This window comes from Acanthaster planci, linkage group LG08 (genome assembly GCF_054643075.1).
Source record: "Acanthaster planci isolate LZ-2023a linkage group LG08, COTS_SCS, whole genome shotgun sequence".
Lineage (NCBI taxonomy): Eukaryota > Metazoa > Echinodermata > Asteroidea > Valvatida > Acanthasteridae > Acanthaster > Acanthaster planci.
Genome location: NC_141784.1, coordinates 18,022,283 through 18,049,356, shown reverse-complemented (window position 1 = coordinate 18,049,356; position 27,074 = coordinate 18,022,283). Strand labels below are relative to the sequence as shown.

General features: G+C 41.2%; 4 protein-coding genes across 11 annotated transcripts in view; all 4 read left to right on the top strand.

Moving 5' to 3' along the window:
* LOC110984526 (uncharacterized) overlaps positions 1-11,419 on the top strand; it is a 47,776-nt gene extending 36,357 nt beyond the window's left edge. For 6 of the 8 annotated variants that reach the window (XM_022244802.2, XM_022244799.2, XM_022244800.2 and 3 more), the window contains 6 exons: positions 3-134; positions 1,850-2,015; positions 2,505-2,683; positions 4,905-5,036; positions 6,410-6,574; positions 6,932-11,419. In XM_022244802.2, coding sequence (XP_022100494.2) covers positions 3-134; positions 1,850-2,015; positions 2,505-2,683; positions 4,905-5,036; positions 6,410-6,574; positions 6,932-7,059 — 902 coding nt within the window. In that variant the 3' untranslated portion in view covers positions 7,060-11,419. The remainder of the gene's footprint in view (positions 1-2; positions 135-1,849; positions 2,016-2,504; positions 2,684-4,904; positions 5,037-6,409; positions 6,575-6,931) is intronic. The other 2 variants (XM_022244807.2, XM_022244806.2) reach the window with 2 other exon arrangements.
* A 1,152-nt stretch (positions 11,420-12,571) lies between these two features.
* On the top strand, positions 12,572-16,117 carry LOC110984551 (MICOS complex subunit MIC13-like). Its single transcript, XM_022244842.2, has 5 exons — positions 12,572-12,715; positions 13,772-13,919; positions 14,144-14,195; positions 15,343-15,497; positions 15,978-16,117. The coding sequence occupies exons 1-4, from the start codon at positions 12,696-12,698 to the stop codon at positions 15,450-15,452; spliced, it is 330 nt and encodes a 109-aa protein (XP_022100534.2). The 5' UTR covers positions 12,572-12,695; the 3' UTR covers positions 15,453-15,497; positions 15,978-16,117.
* Positions 16,118-16,236: 119 nt separating this feature from the next.
* LOC110984535 (zinc finger protein 711-like) lies at positions 16,237-18,629 on the top strand. Its single transcript, XM_022244819.2, has one exon. It carries the CDS (start codon positions 16,237-16,239, stop codon positions 17,263-17,265), a length of 1,029 nt encoding a protein of 342 aa, XP_022100511.1. The 3' UTR covers positions 17,266-18,629.
* A 4,608-nt stretch (positions 18,630-23,237) lies between these two features.
* The window catches only part of LOC110984541 (uncharacterized), a 33,093-nt gene continuing 29,256 nt past the window's right edge, over positions 23,238-27,074 (top strand). The window contains exon 1 of the mRNA XM_022244832.2: positions 23,238-23,425. Coding sequence (XP_022100524.2) covers positions 23,396-23,425 — 30 coding nt within the window. The 5' untranslated portion in view covers positions 23,238-23,395. The remainder of the gene's footprint in view (positions 23,426-27,074) is intronic.

Genomic DNA, 27,074 nt, shown 5'->3' with positions numbered 1-27,074 from the left:
AGCATGCAGCGCAGGTTATTATGGAAAGAATTGCCTCCAGAAATGCAGCTGCGCTAACGAAAACTTTGCATGTGACAGCATCAATGGTTGTGTCTGCACCAATCCCAAAGAATATGGACCCGACTGTCTTAAAGGTGAGATCATGTACTTCTCTTGTCCTCGTGCAAGACAGTTAATCCAAGTATTTCCCCTAAGTGCTGTTAGAAAGAGCAGCTACACATAAAATAGGCAAACGGTAAGGCTCAGTTTTTCCCCTCTCTGCCCACTTTTAATTCTGACTGGGTGATCCTCCTGAAAAAGTCCTCGGAAAACTGAAGGGAGGTTTCGAAGAATTTTGGTTTGAGAAGGGTCAGAGCTGAGCCACTGTAGAACTTATTCACAAGGAAGCCATTTGCAATCGTGTTCCCTGAATCCTCGTTGTGTATCAACTATTGAACGGGATGGTGCCAGACTATTTTGCGTTCCAAGCCTCACTTATTAAAACATTATTAATATATGCCTAATCACAAAATTTGAATTATTAATCAGAGTAGACCGATGGTAATTTGTAACAAACTTTAATTTCATTGCTTTCATTTCTACTCTCATGATGACTTAACCTTGCTTTCAAGTCAGTGTGGCTGACTAGAATGAAGTCTTATGGCCGTGTCAAAATTACTTGGGCTGTGGCTTGAATTGACAATTGATTCTATTGGTAGTGACTGCGGACCTTATCATAGACTTGTGTGTAATTCTAAGCCCAAACTAAGTACTTTGGACAAGGCCTATACAGTGGAACACTGCTATAATGAACATGACGGGGGCCACACTAAATATTCGGTACAGTGGTCGTTCAGTATTAATTATTATTAATTAACTGCTGAAAGTTTCGTTGCCATGTTGAATAGTGCCCTCTCTTGTGTAACTAAAGTGCAACCTCTTGTGATGCTATGATTCGCTATTTTCGTGATGTTTTGCCGCTGCATTCACATTTGAGATATCTAGAAATGTATCTGTTAATTATTTTTGATTTTTATTAAATCTCGAGTTACATAATTGATATTTAGTTTATCCTAAAATTTGTGAAGCTACCACTCAGGATTGATATCTGATGCATGCTGTGGCGAATCTCGGTTAATTTGCAACTGCATAATGTTCGGTAGGTTTTGTGCACAAGATATTGGGAGCCAAGAATGATGTTCGGTACAGCCGAATGTTCGGTATAGCGGTGCTCGACTGTAACTGCATAAGAGGCAGGCAATACCTTGAGTAGTGGCATTTGGAGGATTCAGGATGATTCTTTCATGCTTGAAAATGCACAGAAATTTAGCTCCAATACGAATTCAAATCCTTAGCAGCAGAGTCCATCTACTCGGAGGTATTCATTTATGTAATCACACTGTTATACGGTTGAAACCAACTCGAGTGTTGCCGTGCCAGGAAGAAACAATTAGTTTTCTGTGAATGCCACAAAGTTACAGGGGGGACCAACATGGCTCGGGGCACAAATTCCACTGGGTCATAGATGGCAAACAGTAGTACACAAAATTAGGCCCAAAAAGTGGTTTGGCACAACTAGCACAGCCAACTTTGATCAGATGTACTTAACAAGGTCACACATGTGAGAACACACTCTCATAGTTCAGGTGCCAGACGAATTCAGCATAAAGGCCGCAGCAGAAACACCAACAGGATTTTACTTTGGGCACTTCAATATTTACCTCTGCATTTGTTTCAGACATTCTGCCGGACCACAGTTGCTTTTGATCAAATAAATGCCCAAAGTGGTCAAAAACGGCAGTTGTCGGACCAAAATTTCATGTTCTGAAAAAGTGTTAATAACCAGTGATGTTCCGGTATTTTGTTAAAGCTGGGGGAAAAGGCGGTCATACAGACAACAGCGATGGCCAAGGCGGGGGCCTCTATGCGGGCATCGCCGGGGGCGTCCTCTGTCTCATTGCTCTCATTCTCCTCCTGCTTCTCTTCCTGAGGAGACGGAGAAAGAACAAGGAGAAGTACGAGGGACCGGGCGTTGTGTGAGTCTCAAAGTTGACTTACTTAAGTTGTTATTTTTTAAATATCAAATTGTTTTCTTCCTTTGAGGGGCAACTATGAAAACTTGGAATTGAATGTTAGGTGTATTATCAATTTTAACCACAAATTTTTGATATTGTTCCTTTTGTTTTAGAATGATGTAAATAGTAAAGAATAAATTCAGCTGAAACCGACCTCCCAGTTTATCATGGAATACCCTTTCCACAGGCCCAGATGATGGCATTTCCTTGTTCATAGTTATCTTGCATATTATAAGGCTTACAGCTATTACAAAAGTGCTTATTGCTTGGGTTCCATTGCCCAGCATCAAAGCGGCTTCTATTGTCATTTAATTATGTCTGATATTGGATTATTTTTTAATGTAACTTAGGCATTTTTATTGTGCAAGAACTCCCAACTAACTGTCCTTTCCTTCTTTGCAATGCTTTCACTGTGTGACTTTGTCCTTTGGCTCGACCCGGGGGTAACAGCTTCACCAGGGATGCAGGCAGCAGCAACTCCACGCCCAACCATGCCCGCATCCTCCCCAACGGCACGATGGGGGCGTCCAACGACCTCAAGCTGCAAAACAACTCACTGTTCGGGGCCCCCGTCAAGAATGTGGAGCCTGAGGGCGCGTGCGCAGCCGCCATGGCCCTCGAGAGCAAGGGTTTGTCTTTCTGTTTACTACTTTCTGTTTATCCTGCACTCCCTACCTATTTGCCAGCTGGTAAGCCCATGACCCCTGACCTTTGAGCGACTCCATCCCTCTTTCACATCCTGTTTGCCTGACTCATTTAAAGAGTGCCTTCAAGTTGTAATCTTTGGATTTTTTCAACTGCCAAAGAGACTTTTGCATTTTTTATTTTAAATTTTGACCACATCCTTGGTTCATTTTTCTCTTTGATCTGTAAACCGTCCAAAACTCTCCATAACTTGAAGTAGCCCAGTGCAGTGGTTGCCAGGGCAGTATCAAATTCTGGAACCTTTGGGTGATTAGTACCGATGATTAGGCGAGTATTTGAAAACGCCTTTTCAATCACGAGTGCATTGCATTTGGCCAGATATGCACAGCACACTTCCATAGACATACATCCTATATAAAGGCAATGGTTGCTGATATTGTGTTGTCCCATTCAGGATTTTATGATGTGTTAAAGCTCCCTGCACCCGCTGCTTGGCCATGATCAAGATCAATGGTCATTTTTATATTGACGCTCTGCACTTTGACCCTATTCTTTATATCGATTTCTTGGCAGAACTTTGGGCTCAAAGTTCAACTTGGCTTTGCCTGTTCCATAACTAAGTAGCTCTCTCATGGGCTTACTTGCTGGCATCTAGCTGATGCTTCTCTACACTGCTTGTGGTGCTTGCACTATTTCATCCTTCTAGGAACCAGCTTTAAGACATACATGTAGCTATGGCTCTCTGTGCACTATCCAAAGTTTTATGCACCGGCTGCCTATTTTTTCAGTGCAATATCCTTGTTTTCTTCTGAAAGGTTTCCTCTGTGCCAGGCAAAAATGAAGTTAGTGTCTTTTCCCATTTCAGTATTTTCCTGGTTGATCCTATTTGCCATGGACCAAACTGATTTCTTGCATCAGCCACTCAGTAAAAATCAAATCTAATTCCATTGAAGCTCAAAACTTAAGAGAAGATACTGAAGAATATTGTAGATTTTCAGATTCATAGTTTGCTTTGTTTACTGCGTGCATATTGTATTAGAAAGATATCAACCAAGATGTCAGAAAACTGAATAAACTCGTGTAGTTCATACTTTTCCTTCTGTGTAATTTGGCAGGTAACTCCCGTATTCCTGTAATGGGTTTTCCTCTCTCAGTTTAGGATCATTGCACTTGCTCTTATTGAATGCGTGATCATAACTTGCTTTCTGTCATATTATACATAACACTACTAACAAATACCCAGTTTTCTCATCAGAACAGATCAGCTTATGTACTGAAGTTGCAGATGGATTTTCCAAGTCCAAAGTCTTTCTTGATGAGATTATCTTTTTGAGATTGATGTTAAGTTTCCTTAATCACTTTACACAGTAAAATGAATCCATATCAGTTGAAAAAACGAAAGAAGAATTTGAATTCTTGTGCGCTCTACCTCAAGGAACTGTCAGGAATTCCCTCGAAGTGGCTTGACCCCCAAATAGGATTTAGAAGAAACTCTGACATAAAAAGGAAGTGGGTCTTACCAGTTACACATTTCAGTCCAAGTCCGATCTGGTATGATGTGTATGTGTTACGAATGTGAGGGCCAATTTGTCAGCTCGCGTTTAATACACTCATTTTGAGTCAAACCTGCCAGCTGAGAATGTTTGAATGCTTATGTTTCACGAGTCCAAATCACAAACTTCAAGAGTCTGAAGATGCTTAAAGAAGGGTTGTAATGGTATTCATCCAAAAAGTTCCAGGTGTTCCCTCCTGTTCGTCAATGAGCCTTTGTTCTGAGTTGACAGTCGTGCCCAAACTGACATATTTGGCCCATAAAATGTGCTACATGGCAGAAGATATTGTGACAGATTTTACATGCTGGAGTTGAATAGGATGGGAACCAGTGACAGGCAGTGTGCATATCACAATGCTTGACTGGTAACCTGATCTCGCTTTTATAGCAAACCTGGGCTGGACCCAAATTTCTCGGCTGTGGCTAGGGACAGCACATACACCTGTGAAAGCCACTGACTAGTAGCTGCTGCTACCTCCCATAGACACCTGTGATTGCCAGCCACAGCCAAGATATTTGGACACTGCCTTGTGTCACGCTCATAGCATTTATGTGCTCAGCTGCTCTATTACACTGGCCTCTTGGTAGACGCTGTAGTGCTTTAATCTGCTCTCTTTTCCTCCGTGGGTGAATGGTCATATTGTAATATACAGAAGCAGAAGTAGAGGCAACTAACCCTTACCAATACCGCATACTGCACAATCAAGAACCCAGCGAGGCGTACGGTGACGTCAATCGCTTTGATGGTCGGGTGCCTAACAAGTTAACCCATGGCAAGGGCAAAAGTAAGTGTAGATTTACCAGACAACTGATAAGTTGTAGTCAGGGAACTCATCAGTTGTAGTGGACATGTGATGTTTTTGGGTGGGGGGGAACAGGGAACCTTGTCAATTTCACTTCTGGATGTTTACAAATTTGAGAATGTTTACAACTTTTGTCAAATGGCAGTTTTTTGTGACAAATATACATAAATCACTTGCTTTAATGGCTTATTTTCCTCAGACTTGTATAATGTTTACCCAAATCTAAACCAAGGGTTTCAGAATCTAGCTCTTCAATTTTCACAGCTCTGATCCAGTATTGAGTAGTTATGGTTTTTCTTTGCTGTGCAAACTGTCACGTGTGAGTGACGTTGATTGTTCATGTGTTACACATCTGTTTGGTGAGCACAAAGTAGATCACATATTTTATGGTGGTTTTTTTTGCACTTTTCCCCCTCGCACTTTCAAATTTGCTAACCTCGGTTTCAATGTTGGTTGGCTTCTCTATCGTAAGATGTGGTTCACTTTTTTGGCACCACCAAATTTCGTCATGGGTAAAAAAAGCAAAAATCGTATAGCACCGCAAAGCGGGGCAAGATGGCGAACTTCACCGTAAATACATGTAAAACGCTGTAATCGCATAGGCACCATTTGAGCAAGCGATACGCCTGCGCAATGCACATTAATGCACTGGCGCAGGCGCTGCGGCAGCCACATGCACCTGGTGAGCCTGCGCCCAATCATAACTGTAAACTGCACAGGCGTGTCGCTTGCTCAAATGGCGCCCATGGTAATTACATCTTTTGGGCAGAGTTACCCATCTTGCGCCTTCGACGCTATACGATCTTTGGTAAAAAGCAGTCTTGACTTCTTCAATCCAATATGAAAATTTGATCCCTGTCCAGTCTTGTCTATAATCTGGGAATACAGCAAATTTCTTACTGGGGTCACTCTTGGATTTGGAGGTCCAAGTTTTCCAAAGTTTCGATTGGATGAAAATTTACAAACTTTTCCCAAACTGTTTTAAATGTTCATAACAGCTGTCCATAGGCATGAACCACATTATGAATGAATGTCACCTCAATGCAACCAATTTAATGTTGGAAAAATGAAATTTTTATGTTTCACAAATTCAAGCAAGTCTCTCCAAAGTTTGACATGGCGAATATCAAGCCAAAAATATTCACAGTTTGCCCAAATCCCGGGCATTGTGCCTAGAGCCAGGAAATATATCATGAACAGATTTAACCTTATTTCTCTTACGTTACATTGAGGACATGAATTTTTGGGTCGAATTTTCATTTGGGAACTCGTTAATAGACCATGATGGGAGTCATCCCTTTGTCCCTGAATTTTTTCCACACATCACAAGGAAAATCAAACTGTTCTGGTTGCAGGGATAGACAACGACGGCTTCTTGATCGAGAAGCCAGACCAACCGGAGACTGGCACTCCAGAGAATCCATATGCCGAAGTCAGCGAAATGATGTCCAGGAACCAGCCTGGAAACCGCCACACCTTTTCCAATTTCCCCAGTAACCCCGTCTTCTCCACTAGCAGAGGTAAGTGGTGTGCGGCGTTCGAGTCCAGCTGGTGGAATTGCAGGCCTTTCGCTCTTTATTTGGCAAAGCACAACCTCTCACGTCACCTGAATGCAGAGTATCAGAGGGACATATTTTGGGTTTTTTTTATTAGACTTGGTTGCCGAAGGTTCGGAGAGCCCAGATGGTCTTAAAAGTGCATTACAGACTTGTTTAGTAAGGGTAATAACGATGCCAGACCTTAAACAACCTAGTACTGCCTTTTTGTTGGAACAAAGAGTGTCTGTCTTTACCAACACATCCCACGGAATCCTGACATGCACTCTCTCAACCTGCTGTTTGACTGGCTGGAATTTCTGTTATTTTTTTTTATTTTAGGAGCAACTTTACCCATTCCTCCAAACTACGACCGACCCAGAGACCATGCTGACAGCTTTGATGCCATGGTTTCAAACTCCGACCAAGATCCTCTGAGCCACTACTACTCAACCACCATTAATGGCTAAAAAAAGTGGGCAGTCCTTTACAAATTTCCCCGAAAAATTGTTGGCTTTGTTGATTTTTTGTAAAGCCTCCCTGTGTCTTTCGTTATTGTTTTGTTTGTTTCTTTGACCACGAGTGTACAATTTTGTTGAATGTGTCACTGCTTGAGAAAAGCTGCATTTTTAATGACAGGAAGTGAAGAAGGGTTGTTGAGATTCAGAAATCAGCCCGGCAAACACGAGCCGCAAAACAGGATTCTGAAGGAGTTCCGTTTTCGAAACCCCTTTCTTGTTTTGACTTAACAGATTTGTGATTACAGTGGAACGCCGCTATAGCGAACACGACGAGGTCCACGCCAAATGTTCGGGACAGCGGTCATTCGGTACAGCGAAATTAATGTATCTGTTCATTATTTTTGTTTTTTAATAAATCTTGAGTTACAAAATTGATAATTAGTTTATCCTAAAATTTGTGAAGCTACCACTCAGGATTGATCTCTGATGCATGCTGTGGCGAATCTCGGTTGATTTGCTACTGCATAATGTTGGGAGCCAAGGACGATGTTTGTTACTGGCGAATGTTCGGTATCGCGGTGTTCCACTGTAAAGCGTAACAAAAGTTTGTCTTTGAATGAAAGGGACAGAATGACCGTTTGGATGCATGCCTGAAGAAAAAAGCTCTGCACAGTATTTTGAAGGCCTTTTGATGGCGTCCATTTGTAATGCGTATTTTGGGGCCAAAAAGTTTAATAATTAATAAAAATTTATAATAATAAAATTAATAAAAAGTATTCATACATACCTCAGAGAGTCTCCCCATTCCACAACATGCAACTTGACTGTGCATTAACATTTGATAGCCCACTGAGATGTGATAATGCCCGCTGTGTAAAACACACTGGTTCCTGGATACGAGACAGTTTTCTCGTTCCCTATTGGTCAAGAGTCCGTATGCAACACAGCACACAGAACGCTCCAGGCGTGCCCCAAGTCCATATACAAGGAGATTCTATTGGACAACTTGCAAAAGGGAAAATGAAAGTAAACTTTTGAAACAAAATCGTTGGAAACCCATCATAGATTGACATCTTTTGACTCTCTAACTACAAAGATATTTATGAATGGGAATTAATGTGTACATGGTCGGCTCAGTAGACTGAACGCCGATAATGCCCTCGCCGCGCATTTAATACCGGCCAAGCACGTATTTATTTCCTTAATAAAATGAATAAAGGGCATTACCTGAATATGCAATATGAGTCTGGTGCAAAACACAAGGGAAACATCGATCTAGCACATTGGCCAAAGAAATTGCAGGGAAGCTACTTAAAAGTTGTTCCTCTTTATATTCTTGTATCTGGCGCGTTCAGATCTCAGACAAATTCTGAAAACAGTGGTACTGGTAACCGCACGACTATGTGCCTTTTACACACTAGAGAGAGGTTGCCTGGTACTTGACAGATTAGCCATTCATATCATCTTGAAGTTGAAGAGAGTGCCAATGGGGAATGTGTGGCAAGTTGTGTTGAAGGGCATGGTAATTGGTGTAGTCATGGCATCCTATATAGGGTCAAATATTCTTAAATTTGGTTTAAAATAGTGTACATATATACATTGCAACCAACTTCTTTATCAGTACACACTGTTTGTAACTGTAGTCTGTTAAGAACAGTGAAGTCAAATTATTGAGTCAGAAAGTGTGCATTTGCAAGGAAATGGAAATTGGTTTGTTTTGCTTGTTGCTAAGGATGGAGAAAACTACAAACGTATAATTGATTTCAATTGATGTCATGACGATTTTATATTATCGGTGAAAACTTAAAACTTAAGCTTGAAGGAAAGGTGCCTCGCAGTGATAGAGTTTGTCGTTATTACTTTGGGACAATTTCTGACTTGCTTTCTACACATTAAACAAGAAGTTATCAGATCAAGCAAAGAGAGAGATCATTTCGATTTTGAGTATAGCATATTTAGAATCAACAGGAATAGTTTTTAATGAGAATGTCAGAGAAGGTCTGAGCCTAAGATAGGCTGTTGACTCTTGGCTGATTCTTGAAACATTACAAGTCTAGCTACGGACTCTCGCTCTGAACAAAGCTCTGGGCCAAGTGAAATACGAGCTCACCTGTGACAAAAGGTTAAAGGGTCAGTGCTGGAGTCAAATCAGTGAGCAGTTGTCTGAAAAGTCAAAGAAAACAGCATCCTTCAAGAACTCTTTAAAAATAACCAGAGGAAATGCCGTTTGATGTGTCCAAAGTATTGTTTTAAAATGTTATCTCTTAAATGTGCAAAGCCTTAAAATGTCCTCCCACCATAAATTAGATATGAAAAAAAATTCTTGTAAAGTATAGCTAAATTTTTATATTTTCTAAAAGTCATCGCCTTTTTGTAAGTGAAGGTCATCCAAATGAATTGTTGTCAATTGTAATTTCACCTTTCATTGTATTCACAAGTTAGCCCTAATAGACAAAATCAATCACTGCAATAAGTCCAAAGTTTTTTTGCATAATGTAAGGCTTTAAAATATAGAATTATGCAATTATAATGCAGAATCATCCTAGTCGTGGAGTCACTTCCAGTGTAACTAAAGACAAATTATGTATTGTCAATATTATGTAATCGGGATTTTACAGATTTTTCCAATTTGAGCAGAATAACTGATATCAGATATTTTGCTGGTAAAATTGTTAGTAAAATTCCGCCTTAGTTCCCCCTGAAGTTTTTCACAATCATTAAGCCTGATATCTTGCTGAACATTAAAATTCAGAACTTGTTTTTTATCGAAATTGATTAATGAACCCATTGGCATGACAACCAAACAGTTATCCTCTGCAACTTCCTTAGTGAAGCCTTTCACTGTGATTGAGTATCAGCATTTATATAAAGAAAAGTGTACGTTGAAATTTTACAGAGTAATTGAAACAAGTTGATATACTGTATTTGTTTAAATTTGTTTACAGTGTACGTTCATCATGGGACTTGGGTTTCTTGTATGCTTTCAAAATTTTAAGCTACTTTAAGTGCTTTGACGTGTTTGCAACAGTAATATTATCCAGAGCTGGGCTCCTTTTGCGCCAAGTGTTGCCGGTATATATACCGTTTGTGCATCTATCCATTGGGGAAATATTTGGAGATGACATTGAAAACATTTTTTTCTGAGCAGAGTTCATCTGTGATTGGAATGGGGGAGAAGCTGTGATTTGTTCCCTGTTCATGTGTGGAGACGCCAGTCAATCTTTCCTCCCAACTCCGTGATTTTCCTCCCTCGCCTTCAAAACCGACATCTGTGGTCCCAACTAACAAAGTTAATTGCAAGTCACCAGAGCCATGTTGGAAAAAAATCTTGTACAGTGTCAGTCAATAAGAACCGTGAACATTTTCCACCAACGTAATGCCCACTTTCATCAGGATGCCAAGTTGAGGGGGCACGTCCCAACAAAGAGCTCAGTTTGCTCCTTCCGGTGCTCAAACGAACTTACCAAAACAAAGTGGCTTCGGCTCAACCCTGTTTTTCCCATCGTGATAAATTCTTCTTCACTGGATTGATTCATTCCTCCATGATTGATTGTGGCTCAGAAAAGCCAATCAAATCTTTCAATTTTTCAAGATCAACCCCCAAATGATCTTCCTGTTAGTGGGATTTGGTTCCACAGTAAGAAAAAAGTGCACTTAGATCTTGCTAAGTGTATCAGTCAAATTTCTCTGGGTTGATGGCAATACTCAGCTTGTTCTTTAAGCTTGTCTGTAAATACCACTAAGTATAAATGACCTGTTTACAGAGATGTTTTGTCAGCATTCTTTGATGTTTTGATAGGCCAGTGTATTGTTATTTTGGTTAGTGTATCTGCATAAATAGACATGTAAAAAAGAGCAATGTTCCACTTCCATATAATTTGGAAATCAGAATATTACGTATTCCCTGGGAATTCAGGTGACTTGGACTTCTTAGCTCCAGTATTATTTTTTATATGTGCAACAGTTATTATGCAAAAGTAATTTGTTTTGATTGCACTCTATTTGTGATTTTGCATCAAACTAAATGCTGATGGAGAAAAATTGCTTTTGGCTACTCTTGCAATCGGATTGCAATGGCATTTCATGTAATTTTTGTACTAGAAAATGAAAAAATCTTTATTTTTCGAGCGAATTTACGTTTTGTTGCAAGTATTTCAAGAGCTTCATGAAACAATTTCAAACCCTGTGTTAAAAATGCTTTCTTTTCGTTATTTTCAAGTTTGTGTATCCATTTGCTATGAATTTTCATTTTGTAATTGAATGATTGTACAGATAGATTTGTAGTCTTTGATTATTAAAATTCTTAAGTCTGAAATATCCCTTGCAGAATGCAAAATGTAAATAAATGCACATACAAGTATAATTCAAACAGTGTTACCAAAGTCCTGTCCACTTCACACAAAAAGCATCTTTTGAAACTGCTTGTCAAAATTGAAGCAAACCAGCTGGAACGTGTGGACCTTTTTTAACGCTCCTTTATGAAAGAAGACTTTTCCTTAGTCGTCTATTCTTCCAGCCGGAGCACAGGTTTTAGTCATGGTTGATGGGTTGCTGTGCCAAAACAGAGCCACATGGGACTTGTTTCTAAACTTTCAAGACATAGTTTAATAAGTAACATTTTTTGTATATTTTGGCTGCACTGCACAACTATTTCAAAGTCGCGAACACTATATAAACAAAAACCTTTACAAATCAACTTGTGCTTTGTATAGGCCCCGAGCTGGACCAAGAGAGGGCGCAATTTTCCTAGCAATGGTAGTAACAGCGTATCGCTGGTTCACGCACGACTAAGGACCGCAAACGTGGCCCGCCCGTCGCCTCTCGACAAACAAAATGAATACTCCCGACCAACATGGATCTTTTTAACCAATGAGGGGGTGCTTCTGCTCTCAGAGCCTTTCTGACGTTTCAAACATTCTTCTATTGGCTTCGACCCCCCCCCCGGTGCCATCGAATCACAGACTCGTCTAATAGATTCATGAAACCCCCTCCCGTATTAACATGTGGCCAACTGCTCGACACAAGGCCAGCATTTATTTTACTTGATTACAAACATAGCACGAACTTTGCAATTTTAAAGGATCGGAGGGCTGAAAGAAACCAAAAATTAAACGCTAAAGTTTTTTTCCTATTATTAACTTCTCCAGGGTCGGAAGGGGAAAATTGAATTTTGTCCATAATGTGTCCACTGTCGTGAAAAATAAAAACTGTTTCATTTTCCCCTAAAACTGCATCATTCGGAGTCAGCATGTTCATTCAAGATGCGGCTGCGTTGGAGAGCAGCATGGTTACGCAACTTACGGATACGTGCCGTGGGCGGGGCTTACTGGATCGGTCTATTTGAGCATGAAGGAAGGAAACACCATTTTTCCTCCATGATTTGAGACAAGAGTTTGGGATATTTTTCATTTGATTCCAAGAGTTAACTTTTAAAGGAAACATGTCATAAGTGTCTATTTGATTCACTTTTTATGCGTCTGTATACTCCTTTTCAATGTATGAAGACTATTTGAAATCCTTTTAGAGTTAATTAATGGCCATGGTTAAGTGGTAAAACCGACCAACTAGAGTTTACCGAATGAGGGCGGTAAATCGATCACCGTATACTAGTACAGTATAGGTTTTGAAGTGCAGAAACGCTGAAAATGGCCGTTGCAGTTATCAAGTAAGATGATCAAGAGCATTTTCGTTGTGGTTTTTAGTGAACAAAAACTTTACGTTTGGGTCAGTCTGTTGTATCAGTGAAATGCTAAATTTCTCCTCTTAGTGTTGGCAGAGATCATGTCGAAAATAATTCGAATTATTGCCGTGGAAGCAAGACAAATTATGTGTTCATTTTCATGTTCAGACGTACAGTGACGTAAACAGTCGCCCCGTTTCCACTTCGCCCCATCATTCGCCCCGCCGCCACTTGCTATAAGCTTTATTGAAAATACTGCATGGGTGATTTTGCACAATGGTAGAAAAGCATTGTGGGAAGGAAAATGGGGCAATGTTTGCTCCTTTTCCTTCCTACAATGCCTTTCTACCATTGTGCAAAATCATCCATAGGCAAGTTATTTAGCGCCAAGTCCACTTTGCCTCATGTCCGCTTTGCCCCAGCCATGCTTGAACGTGTTTGGAAACTGACACAAACAAGGCACATTTCTTGTTGCATGGATTAACACCATGTGACAATGGACATGATGGATTTGGTAATAAAATTGCAGGGCTCGCAGAATCGGTAGTCTGACATCCCGGGACAACCAGAATACATGTATTTTGTTGGGCAACCAAATGTTCCAGGCTGCCATCCAGACGGGCAAGCACCTGATTTTGTCAACACATTTTGTTGCCCGGCGTTTTGGACATTTCAGCACTGTGCACCGAAAAAAGATTGCAAAAAAAGACTGCAAAAAAAAATTGACATCCTAACCTTGATGTTGCACAACTGTACATGTTTGGGTAGGAGCACCATGGTACGTACGGTCGAATCGTGCACTGTGATACGTCTGGTCGAATCGTTGGCATGAACAACGCAGCCGCGTCTGTATTCAGTCGTTTTCCTTGTTTGGGATCACGAAAACGAGATTCAGTCATATTACAGCTCAATTATCATCAAATTCCAATGAAATGTATGTGTATATTTTCAAATTTTGAGCTTTAAATTTGTCTTACAAGGTCAACAAAAGTGACGACAACACTTTTCCTTGTTCTTGATGTGTTTTTTTTTACCTGCAAGGGGCCTGGGTAAGTTGGCCATAGGGGCTGGTGCCGTGTACGTGACTGTGGATCAAGGCATCTGGAGTGCGTCACCCGAGGGCACCAGCACTCTGCGCAACCTCACCGGTGCGTACAGCATCCCTAGCCGGGAGGATTATCTGCAGCAGGTAACCACGGCCAACAGTCAGGAGTTAACGGTTCAGAGTGTTGCAGTGACCTGTTGCTAACTGCGCAATGCCGCTTTGTTGTGATTTTGTGGAGCTGTTCAACCGATAAGCTATTTCTAGAAGTCTATTTCAGGGGCATGAAGCTGGAGACATTTGTTTTGGTGGTAAGGAGGGAACCCAGCCCTTGATTTCTGTTTGTTTTTTTTGTGCCCCATGATTTTTAGATGCCGTCAGCCAAAGGGATTGTGACACAGCTACAAGAAGGCTGGAATTCAGGTTGGTTTGACTGTGAGACTATCTGTGAGGTGTACATAATGGAGGAAGCACTAAAGATCAAGGGTGGATCCAGATCCAATGGTTTTCTTCGGGGGGGCAAAACAAGTACGCAGCGTCCCCGGTGCACTTTTACATTAACTAATCGCACCAGTCACAACTAAGCAGCTGCTAAGAAAGAATATCCTCAATGAAATGACTCTGTCCATACAAAACAACATCCATACTTCAGCACTTTAATATGTTTACTTTTTATTGCTCCAAAAATCCTCACCAGTTTCTTTTTTTTTGTGGGGGGGGGCATGGCATGTGGCAGGCAAAATAAACCGTATTTGCTGTTGGCTTTGATGTCAATAACTGATGATAGGAGATCCTAGCCAACGAGACATGTTTCTGATCTAAACAACTCTCTTCAGAGCCACCTGTTCAACCATAGTCATATTTCCATACCATTCAGTGACAGACTTCATCAATACACTTCTGCCACTGCACAACAAAACTGGACCAACAAGTTCCTCTGCTCTCATTTGGTCGTCTTTTCATGGTCAAGTGACGGCCTAAATCAAACTGAATCAACAAAGATGAAGCCTGCATACATGTATTAACCCTAGCCCTCCAGGGTAGTTTGGCTAGGAACCCTGCCAGACACATCAGTCTGCCTCATTTGTCAAAGTGCCTGGTGTAACAAGATCCAACATGTCAATTCTCCCCATTGTCAAACAGCCTGAGAGTCTTTGGTTGTCCAAACTATACAGGGAACCGGACTAGGTACTTACAGATAATTATAAAGATGAACAAAGAATATGACCGGAGCGGGATTTGAACCTGCGACCTCTGGGATGCCGTACTGGTGCTCTACCAACTGAGCTATCCAGCCCTATGTTGGTGGCTCTTCCCATTTGTCAGTATCTTTCTTTGGGGGTGCTAGTCAGTAGTATTAATTAGTTTAATCTGTATCATTCTGTGTTAAATTTTGGTTGTGTCATGCATTTTGTGTGTCTTTTAGCAGATAATTTTAGAATGACATTGCTGGGGATTATCAATGCTGCATTCAATCCATGCTGCATTTACCAGATAAACTCTTGCTTGCATCCGATGAAGTGAACATTACACAGAAAGTTAGCACTGATTGTTTTGATCGCTCGTTTAGGTGTCAAGAGTACATTTGCATACGTAGCAGCTGCACCTGAGAAGGTTGGAGATCTAGCCAGTTCAACCAGGAGCTGGTTTGTGGACTCAACTAGCGAAAGCGATAATTGATAAACCAAATGTGCATGAACACTTCAAGGCACCCTTGTAATAAAGGTAAGTTTGTAAATATCAAGGAATCAGAAAAATAAACTTTTAAAACTCTTGATTCTGTTGTAGTTTGGGGTTTTTAGCTCCTTTCAAAATTGGAATCGCATGTGCTGATTGGTCAAACCCATGTAAGTGTGGTTCCGAGGGAGGGCGCATGGCTGCAAAGGATGAACAATCTTGTTTGTCCAGACAACAGCGGGCTTGCCCAGTCAAACTGTACCAACAAGTGTTAAGGAAATCACCTGACAGCCAGTCCAGTGTCTGTATTGTAAAACTAACTGTGTAGGCCAATATGTTGCAGAGTGTGCTCATCTGTTTTTATGAAGGTTTATTCAATAAAGTTTCAAAATTAAATTTAGCTTCAACGTATGTTGTCAGTGTCTACTTTTCTGCAGGACATGCATTTGTTTAATTTGATGGAAGCTTTTTGGTTGGGTAAGGGTTCATGACATTACTAACTCTGTTTTCTTTACTCATTATTTGCAGATCTTCTTTGGTGTGAAGCTATGATTGCAACCACGTGTGTAGCCTAGAGTTTTGGTTTCCAAAATCACCCTCCTTACACCAGGATATTTTGAGTGGCCGTTGTTAAACTTTTGAAGAAAATAAGGGAGATTGCCACAACAACTACTTCAGAGTGGATGTTGCCAGCATTTACTGTGTAAATTGTTTAATTAGACTGACTGGATATTTTTTTTTGAGAGCTTTTGGTACTCAACTGTAGCATGATGTAAAATGTAAAGAGATGCCCCCAAAAACTACAAATCGAAAAATACGACAGATTCTTCCTAAAACACCTGTGCCGGAGGAGAAACCTTGCAAAAAAAGTCGTAATGCCAAAAATGAAAGTCATGTGTGCGAGACCTGTTCAAAGGAATACACGCGAGTGAGTCGGTACAGGGCCCACGTGAGGCTGCATACCGGAGAGCTGCCCTTTGCGTGCAGCTCTTGCGACAAGCGTTTTCGCTGCGCCGAGAGCCTGAATACCCACAAGGCGGTCCATTCCAACGAGAGGTCATTCGCGTGCGACCAGTGCAGCAGGAAGTACAAGACCTCGCACCAGCTGCGGAAGCATCAGCGCCTGGTGAGACTGGCTGTCTCCAGGGGTGAGCCCAATGACCACAGCCCAGTCAAGTGCAAGCTTTGCTCCTTCCGCATCATGTCAAAGAGCGAGGGGCGGCGGCACGCTCGCACACACCGCAAGAAGCAGCGCCCCTACGTCTGCAGCTTCTGCAAGGCGCGCTTCGGCCAGCTAGAGGAGCTGGGGAGGCATGAGCGAAAGCGGCAGTGCCTGGCCCCTGCTGATGGGGATGCACCTGCGGAAATCGAGGACTGCCGTAAATGCAGGAAGATCTTTGGAGGTGGCAGTAGCAGCAACACCGACCCACAGCAGCAGCTGAAGATGGCCTGCCGGCTACAGCACATCCACCAAATTCACAGCTACTCCAAAGCCCCACGCCACCAGACCTGCCACAGGTGCGGTGAGAAATTCACAAGCGGCCGGAGCCTGGGCAGGCACCTGGCCACACACTTTGAGATTGATCTGTACAGGTGCAACTCCTGTCATACAGAGTTTAAAGACAAGGCAAGCTACAAAGAACATGACTGTTCAAAAATGCCAAACGCTTGTGGAAAACCTATCCTGGTGGTGAAGTTTTTGCCTCATGTTGCAGTTCGGGAACCTGATGTCTTCCTGCCAACATCAATTCTTGAAAGTGAACAAGGAGCCATTAACTCTCAAATCAGCCAGACTTTTGATCTGATGACATCCTGAATGAAATGTTGAACTCTCAAACAGTAATGAGGACTGTTTATAGAACATAACAAGCTTCATGAACATTGGCTTTACTAGTTTTTCTAAAAATGATACAATGTTACTGTGTTATTTAGTTTAAACAGATTTACTCCGATTCTCTGAAGGATTTTTTTCAGCAGGGAAACCGGAATAATCCAAGTCCAACATTAAATAGGGACCCAGTGACTGTGTCTTCGTCCTGCAACTTTCAAAGGCCATCTTACGCCAAGAAAATTAACACCTCAAATCCTTCAAAATCCTTCATGCTTGCTGGTGGATATTGGAATGAATAGGGCTCAGGTTGAAGTACACGCATTCTCAAATTGAACAAGTCGTAAGCCATGAGCATGTTCTTTGCAGCAAGCCAGTGGACATTTTGTGAAAGTTTTCAAATCATTTCTTCCTCATAAATGATCCTGTCAATATAGTCATTTTGATGTCGCCAGAAAGAGATAAGGCAGTCTACACATAAAAATGATGCATGTAAGATTTGCAAAATGTTACCCAAAACTCTAATACCTTTCAGTGTTCACTTCATCTTTGTTTTTATTGTCCACGCTTTGCTGTCCGGTTCTCCTGTGTACGGTAGTTTTGCAGTAACTGTTGATTCTGGAATGATTTGTAAAAAAATTACAAAGGTATAAGGTTGTTGAATTCTGTTTTTGTTCAGCAATAATTTGATTATAATACCCACGCACATTCAATGTGTGAAAGACTTCAGGACTGTATTAGTTGAAACCCCAGCAATAGTCGAAAACAAAAAAGAAATTTCAACTTGTATTTTTGTCCAGTCTGTATAACAAATCGCAGACGAATCTTATCTGTCATGAGGATCAGAGAAATTTGTCTCGTGTTACGTGAAAGGTGCAGATGTAGCAGCGGGTACATCTCCCCGGCGCAAATCCATCCTTGAAATAGTTGTTCGCGGTACCCGCTGCTACATCTGATTCGAACCGGCCAGACGACACCGACAAGCTCGGTGGTCGAGTGGTTAAGACTAGTTGGCAGGAGGTCGTGGGTTCGAGTTCCACCCAAGTACGCTTATGTTTTTTTCACAAGCCCTCGGGGGCATACACAGTGTTAAAATACACGTCGGGCAGGGCAAAAAATCCAAAGGTGACAATTTTCATCCCTTTTTCTCTTCGAAACTGAAATTTTTCGGGGTTGGACCATCAGCTATACGATCTGTATGTGTTTCTTTTTAATACGTGTGTACAGGTTATTTAGGGGAAAAATTATGGTTGTCTTTTGGTCAAAGCTAGAATAAAAACATACCGCAGTTGTTCAAGCATTGTGCATTTCATACAGAAATAAACTGAAAGGAATATTCTGCGTTTACGACAGATCCTAACGTTTAATCTAGCCTTTGCTGACAAGAACTGGTCACGCGGCAGGTCAACTTGACTGAATCTAGAAGAACCCATCGACTGCAGTAGGTAAATATTTGTAACGTGCAATCTCGTTTTCACGTAGAAATATGCGCGAAGTGCCTAGCAACGACACCACCGGAAGTGACAGGTCGTTACAGAAATGCGTTTTACCCATCTTCAGGTGACTTGTCCAAAATATTACTTGAAGAACACAGTTAAAATTCCGACACGAGTGTTTCTTAGGGGTGGTTTCAGTGTGAAATCATTCTTCCCAAAATTATCAAACGTGATAGAAACTGCCCCATATGAAATCCCCTAGGCGGACTACACGGAGTTTAGGGAAGCTTGCTGCATGATCTTTTATTTGTAGGCTCTAAACTATACTCCGCAATCAGTAAACAAATTTACAAGCCTGTGTAGAGCTCGGGTTTAACTCTCAGCAGTATACATGCAAAGTTACTTTTCCAGTAAGGTGCGCGAACATTAATTCTTGAGAAACGGTCTTTACGTTCAGGTTCTATTCATAGGAAGTTGCTGAATGCCGCCTTTCCCTACTTAAAAGTAAAACTCTTGCGTTAAAATGTCGCTTTCCTTTACTTAGATGTAGCCATTTAAATGACACAAAATAATCATTCGGCGATATTTCTTTGTTTGAATAGAAAAAAGAAAGAACTGATGCCTGAATCCCAAGTTACAATTTTACCCCTAGGACTGGGATGCATCAAGGTACCAGGAACCCCTCCTTTGGAACCAAATTAGACCAACAACTAATTAAAAAAAGTCTACACAATGTGGCGGCTCATGACAATCACAAGTTAGGGCAACATTTCTGTATTACACTCGGGCTCACAATATTGCTGTACATGTATATGAGAAGAGTTGTATTTTGACTACCGGGTAGTAAACGCCGGTTGCAGTCCTGTTGTTGTAACCCGGTATCGGGCGTGTGTAAGATAAGAACGCATCCGAACGCCATCGCCCCTATGTTTTGAATAATTATCCACCAGAGCAACCCCCATAAGCCACGCGGAGGAAACAGCCTCGATGAGAAAGAAATGGCCCTTGATGCGATCCCAGACGATTTGGAAATAATTAAGCACTTAAGCACTAATTAAGCATGATGAACAGTGGGCTTTCCTCAAAGTGACGGAAAAACGGGCCTGATAGGCGAGGGCGAGTAGATGCCAACTGCCTCAACGCTGTGACGTGACAAATGTCAGTGTACTCTGATTGCAGAAGATGAACCAGTTGGGGGGGGGCGCTGATTGATCTTCGATTTCTGCAAAAAAAGCACCACAGTAAGAGTGCCCCTCGTTATCAGAGCGTGAAAACTGCACACCCTGAAAATCATCGCGCTCAGGAAAACAGCTTTAAATAGGATCGCTTCAAAAGTCGAAGAGCATACTCTCGGAAGAGCGTAGATCGTGTGCCCTAAAGAGTGGCAGGGAAATAGGCAACTGAGTATCTTTACATGGACAGAGCCGTTGAGCGCCCTCTAACATTTTTGCCACGACAAATTGTTGGGTATACAGAGAGCAAAAATAAAGCTGTTGTCATTCTCCGAATGGCTGCGACAAAATGGTCTTACCCCGTATTTTTTCTTAGCGCGAATTCAATAACAGCTGATTGGATAGAAGTCATCCCAGGGCATTTCAACAGGCCTGGGACTTTTATTCTTGAATAACTATCCAATATACCCTCCTTTTGCTTGTAATAATTGCTGACCCAAGTTGTTCGAAGGATTGGACAATCAACGAGTGCGAAAGACAGCAAACTATGAAGTTGCTGTTGTGCTGAGTGTAATGCCTTTTACCCTGCATGAGGGTAAAAGGGGTACATATAATGTCAATAGTTGTAAACTATTAGGATGATAAATTATCTCTATATGAATTTATTAACGGCGGTGGGTCGTGGAAGTGTTGGGTTAATATGCGCTTAAATTCAACCGAGCCGCGCCTTGCTGCCGCAACTTTGTCAAAGTGACCGACAATGCCTGCATCTGAAAAAAAGGTTTCTTTAGGGCAATCCAATCGCACAATCAGAACAAAATCATCCATTAACGATTTAAGACAGCCGCACACAAAACATTGCAATGATAAACAGGGATTTTCATAAGCATAAGCAGATTCAGTATTAAACCCTGTCCCTCCAGCAGGGTTACATTTTGTGGTGACTGAGTGATGCCCAACACGTACTCAAACAAACCATATACCGCATCTAAATTGAACACTTAAAGTTTGAAAGAGATTGACTATTAACGACAACGAAAACGCCACTATGATTTAAGATCTCTTGTGCTTCGATAATCGTAACTAACTGGTAAAAGCCAGTAAAATCAACTTACACGAATGGTGAGATTGGAGAGTTGAATGCCTGTTGACGAAATAGAATACCTATAACACGCACCCAACAACGGGCTACGACGACAACAACAAAACAAAAAACACGACAGTTGTGAGAAAGAAATCCCGGTATAACAAGGTGGAAATCATGCATGAATTTGAACGCGTGTGATTAAAAAAAGATTTTTTTTTTATTTTGCTGAAACTGGCTGGGAAAACCTATTATATTACCTACCGTTAACCGGCGTTTATACATCGAACATCCTCACAACACGGTACCTTTCCCTCGTAATTTTCCTTCATAATTTTCACACCAATGCAAACACAGTTCCGGAGGCGCAACTAGGGCAAAATGTCCGGGGGCACCCGGGGTGGACACATTTTTTCTTCAAGGGGGCACCACAAGAAAATAAGTCGGAGCCGCATTGTTATTATTAACTCGATGGAGCTTGATCACGGATTTGGCAAATAGGGGAGGGGGCACCCGGGGAGGGTCACGGGCATCCGCTGAGGGCTAGTGCCCCTGGCCCCTCCCCTGTAGTTATACGTCACTGCACAGTGCATGTGTGTATTAAGTTAGAGGGACGTATAGTAGGATAGGCTGTGCCGAATATCAGAATATCCAATTATTCGACCAATTATCGAAATTTTTGAATGTTATTTTCAGAATTAAAATATTCAAATATGAAATTAATAAAAAGAAAGGAAGAATGTTCTTGCTTTAAATGAAAAAAATCGCACAATGGAGGCTTGTTTCAAGCAGATTAAAGGGAAAAACAACAGAATAATACATCCTACAATTCAAAAAGTAAATTCATTAAAAAATTAAGAGGGATAAAAACTTTCCACAGGGCAAGAAGTGCCGTTCTTCTCTTCATCTTGCTTACTCGTGTCTGGAGATAGTCCTAAATGTGGGAAGATAATGATTGTAATGTACAATTGAGTGTATTTTTTTAAACTGATTTTGTAAATGGTTTGTCGGTGCGACCGAATATCGAATTGAAGGTTGAATATTTGAATACTGGATTATACGAACTGACTCAGCCCTACAGTAGGGAAATGGGTCTTCAAAGGCGGCATTTTGCGTGTTCGTGTTTCGTGAACGGCCCTTTAGGCACTGCTTGCGATCGGCAGGGCAGTTTTTCATTTTCTTGTCCACTGAAACGTGTCCTTCACCTTTTCAGGGTCCGAAGGTGGATAACCTCTCCATCCCCGTCTAGGCTCACGTTTCCTATAATTTTTCGTGCCGACGGATGACTCAGATAGGCCAGTATTCTTTGGCAAGTTTTGCCACACCTATAGTGCACTGTTCCCGTACCGTTCCCGCAAAATGAACGTTAAAGAAACGTTCACTTCGAGCAATCAGACACAAACGCGCATCAAGCCACCCAACCGCCGGGCGGGAGGCGAGAGGGAACTGTCATGTTGTTTGTTGATGTTTATCGCGCGTGGTGATGGGAGGGACATGAGACACTGTACATGTACATGAACATTACCTGTCGCGAGGCGCGGACTGCATGTGCCCCGACAGGAAATTTCGGATCCAGCGTAGCGCGAAAGCTTGACGACGTGCGTTAAAGGGGAATACCACTGACCATAATCGCTCGACATGGGGCGTGGTCGCTTACCATGAAGTACATGCGAGGAGAAGTCCTGATCAAAACAAATCATGCATTGTAGTATCAACGTGCAAAAAGGCTAGAATTAGATCAGTGGTCATGGAGGAATGCGTTCTTATATTACCCAGATTGAGGTTCTTACGTATTAAAAGTCAACACAGGTTAAGCAACTTTGTTTTGTGAAAGGTCGCATAATAAAGACCATGAAAAGATACATACAATGATCTTGACTTTCAACACCCTGACGCTACGTCCCAAATTTCTGGTCGATATTTTTCAATGGTTTTCTCGCGTTGCTTTAGCTTAGCAGTGACCTGAATAGAAAGATACTTTGCGGGGACAGGGACCGTTGGGAGGGTGGGACCCAGTTAACCATCACATGTAGGTGTGTCTACACCAGACATTGTGGCTGCGGCTTTGTTTTCAAGTATTGAAAAAACCCACAGTGCGTAGCCGTAGTCTTGGACAGTGTTGCGACAAGGCCTCGCGTTCTTGTAAAAGGTATCCGAACAAAGTGGACCTGCAATTCAACTGGTACCCATTCAAAGGAACGTAAACACAACAGATCGCTAGTGGTGGTGAGGGAGCAGTGAATTGAAGTCAACATTACTCCACACCCATAGGCCTTGTAGTACAGTAGTAGTTTTCCGCTCTGAGTGTATTCGGAGTGCTCGTGATGGAAGTACATGGGGAAATTGTTACTTTTTGCCAAAGAGTGGGCCAGTCTTCTGTTCAGATGCAGGCTGTATGGTGATTGTGTTTTAGTGGGAAATTATAAATGACTGAAGCTGAAGGGAAACCACCTCAGGTAAGCAAACTATTAGACTACATGATATATGAATATGATGAAGGTGTATGTAACGATAAACGCGTTAACTATGTTAAACGTTCTGTGCATGTCATGCATGTGTACATGTAGGCCTAGTGCAAGGCATGAACACGACGAAGACGTACAGTACATGTACATGTCGATCGTGCACTGCCCCAACGTCACGAAGTTTGATTATTTTCCGTTGCGCAACAATTTGTGCCAAAGCTACTAGGACTAATATAGAACACACCAGAGAGCCTGCTCTGTTGTCGTGGGCATACAGGCTGTAGTACAGATCGGCCTGATGACCTGTAATTTAAAGCTGAGTTTCCTGAGGCCTACCTCAAACAGTATTCATCATGACTTCATGTTCCTTATCATTAGCATTGTGAGCACCCTGTTCCTGTGATAAGGAAACAAACTTTTAAGTCTACTTTTATGAAGCAACTCATTGAGATAAGTTGGTGATGCTTTCCTCTTTCAATTCAGAAAGATTATGTTAGTGAAGAGAGGACAGGGCTTTGATTTTTGAGGAAAATTATGTGGTAAAACAGCAGCATACATGATGTGGCAGAGCTTTCAATGAAGAAAGCCGTATTCAAAATAGCCGTGTTGGGTAACCAGACATACATGTAGATGTGAAACAAAATGGTGTAATTCGACTGAGCGGTTGTTGTTCACCAAGTGCGGTTGAGAAATTGTTGGGATTTTGCTTAAATACCGTCAAAATTTACTAAAACTAGAGCTACATGTATTAGGATTAGGATTGCCTTTTAATTTCTGCATAAAATTCCACCCCTGTTTATGTGTGCCACAGACTTTCCCAGGCATCAATTCAAAATTTATCATGTCTGTCGTGTGTACGTGTATTACTGTATTTGAGTAATTTCAAGTTGTTTAAGTTGATGCAGCAACGAAAACCAGTCGTGCTATTTAGCGTCAACAAACGTTAACACACACAAGTAGCATCAAGAAAGCGTTAACAACTTACCGGTACCGGTATTTCAGGTACTTTTTATTATGTATTTATTTATTTTCTTTTGCGGATAAGCATCACACTTCATGATATCCACATTTGCACCCATGAAGCCACGTTGTAAGGAGTTATAATTGTTTAGGGTGAAAACGAGAAAATAAATCCGAGGGCACAAAATAAAATGCGTACTGGTGGAAATATTGATCTACAGTGTCTACATATAAGCAAGAACAACTTAAATCATGTGTAAATAGAACAATCACGAGTACATGTATGTAAGTTACAAACTTTGCTGAGTCAAGTACAGTCCTGTTTGACAGTTACATGTCTCTGTGCTCTCTGATAGTTTCCATCGAAGAAAGCTCATGTCCTTTAAAACTGGTATTACGTGCCTGCCGAAAGATCTGATACTGGGATATGTACATGTACATGTGCAGTAAAACATTCATCTTGCTGGCAGGATAAATCAATTAGGTTAATTACTGGTAATTATGGTATTGCATGAAATACTGTAACTTGGCCATTCAGAAATGTACTGGTATGTATGCGTACACATGTACACTGTACATTGCTTGTCATGTACTCGTATGTGTACATGTACGAGTACCGTAATGTACATTGTGCCCGGTGCATTTATCATGCGCATCTGTGAAGTTCACAGACCAGTGTCCCCAAATGGAGGGATGTATTAGCAATCACGGTATGCATACAGTGTACAGTACATGTTCAGTATTCCATGTTCCTGTACCGTTACATGTAATGTATGTTCATGTACATGTATCAGTTTTACAGTTTTTATGGATTCAGGGTGGTGCCAATACACCGAAGTCATTTTTTAATAAATCAAAGAATGGTAACCCCCCCCTAGCCTGTATCACCAGATGCTTTTTTGCCGGAAACCTGTAGGCACATAATTGAGTTCTCTGAAATCCTCCCTAAAAATGTAGGAAACCATGTACATGTTGATCATGTGACATTATATGCACAGTACTGGGGATATTAGGGCTAAGTCAATTCGAATAATTCATTATTTGAAGATTTGGCCTTCAATTTGATCGAATGTCTGAATATTCAGTCGTACCGATTGGCAGATTGTTGATGAACAAACCATGATATCAGTTGCAATAATGCACACAATTGTAAAACTTCTCACATCTAGGAGTATGTGTATCTCCAGCCACAATTTAGCAAGATTTAAAGACGAACAGTATGCCTTGTCCTGTTGAAAATTTCTATTCCTTTAAAATTTTTCAATGAATAATTTACTCTTTGAATCATTGCAAGATTTCTGTGTCTTTTCATTTGAATTTGCTTGAAACAAGCCTCCATAGTGCTGCTTTTCTCACTTAAAACAAAAGAAAATTCTCCCTTCGTTTTCATGAATATTTTGCATTCGAATATTCAAATTCAGAAAATAATATTCAAATATTCTATACTCAATAAGCCACTTGCAAGTTAAATTTGAATAAAATCTGGTACACTTTTTTTTCTGATTGCACAGAAACGTAACAATTTGAATTCCCCAGACTAAAGACACTGTTGCTATACCTCGTGATTAGGGGCAAGCTTTTGCATAGCGACCACCATCTCTGGAATGGACTGGTTCCTTTGTGCCGTTCTTATCCATTGAGAACAGTGTATTGTTGCAAGACATCTCTTATGTAACTAAGCAAAAGCTTGCCCTGAATCACGAGGTAAAGCAACAGTGGTTTAGTATGGAGAATTCAAGTTGTTATGTTCACGTGAATTCAAAGAACTCAGTGTACCAGATTTAATTCAAATTTAACTCGCAAATTGCTTATTGATTATTCGGATATTCATCACAGCCCTAGGGGCTGTACATGTACATGTATGTGCCTCCAAGAGTTGGAAATGTACTTTTCAAACATTAATGATTGGTAACATTTTTTATTGGTGATTTATTCTTTACAAACAGCCGTTATAATTAATGCCTGTACCCTACTAGCATGTCGCATCGTAGGACATCTTCTGTTCCGAAGGTTCACGTTACTGTTTATTAACAGATTTATGATTAACTAAGAAGTGGAAGCTAAACTTAAGTTCTTGCTCAGCTGTCATGCTGAGGGTCATGGAAAGCTGGGCCATGTTTGCACAGCACGTATGACTAGTTACCTCCCCTCGGTGAGTGTTCTTTCCAATTGAATTGACGTCCACTGCAATTAAACTTTGGTCATGAATGTTTAAACTTTGACAAGTGGACCAGCAGTGAAAATGCTCTGGCCAGTTTTAGTCAGTTTTGATCAGAGTCTGTACCTCATTTGAAGGGCATTCATTCGCAAAAATCAGTTGTATGGAGGTCTAGTTTGTTTTTCCCAGAATTGACATGCAGATTTAGTACTTGAAAATTGTGTATTAAAGCCTCGGTGATCATTTGGTCAGCTGTAATGAGTGATGTGTGTGTTTTCCAGTAAAGTTTTCTTGTCTACGAGCAAACATAAAGACATGTACCTGTACATGTACATGTTTTACATACAAAGTGTGGACATTCTTTTGTTCTCCTGTGGTTAAGGAAAGTTGAGGAAAATGTTCCTTTTTTTCAACTACTGTAGAATAACTCCTTCGAGCTGGATTTTTGATGATGATTTCTTGGACTGTTCCTCTTCATTTTGCCACAGATAACCTCGACCCCAAAATGCTTCTGAAACTGTT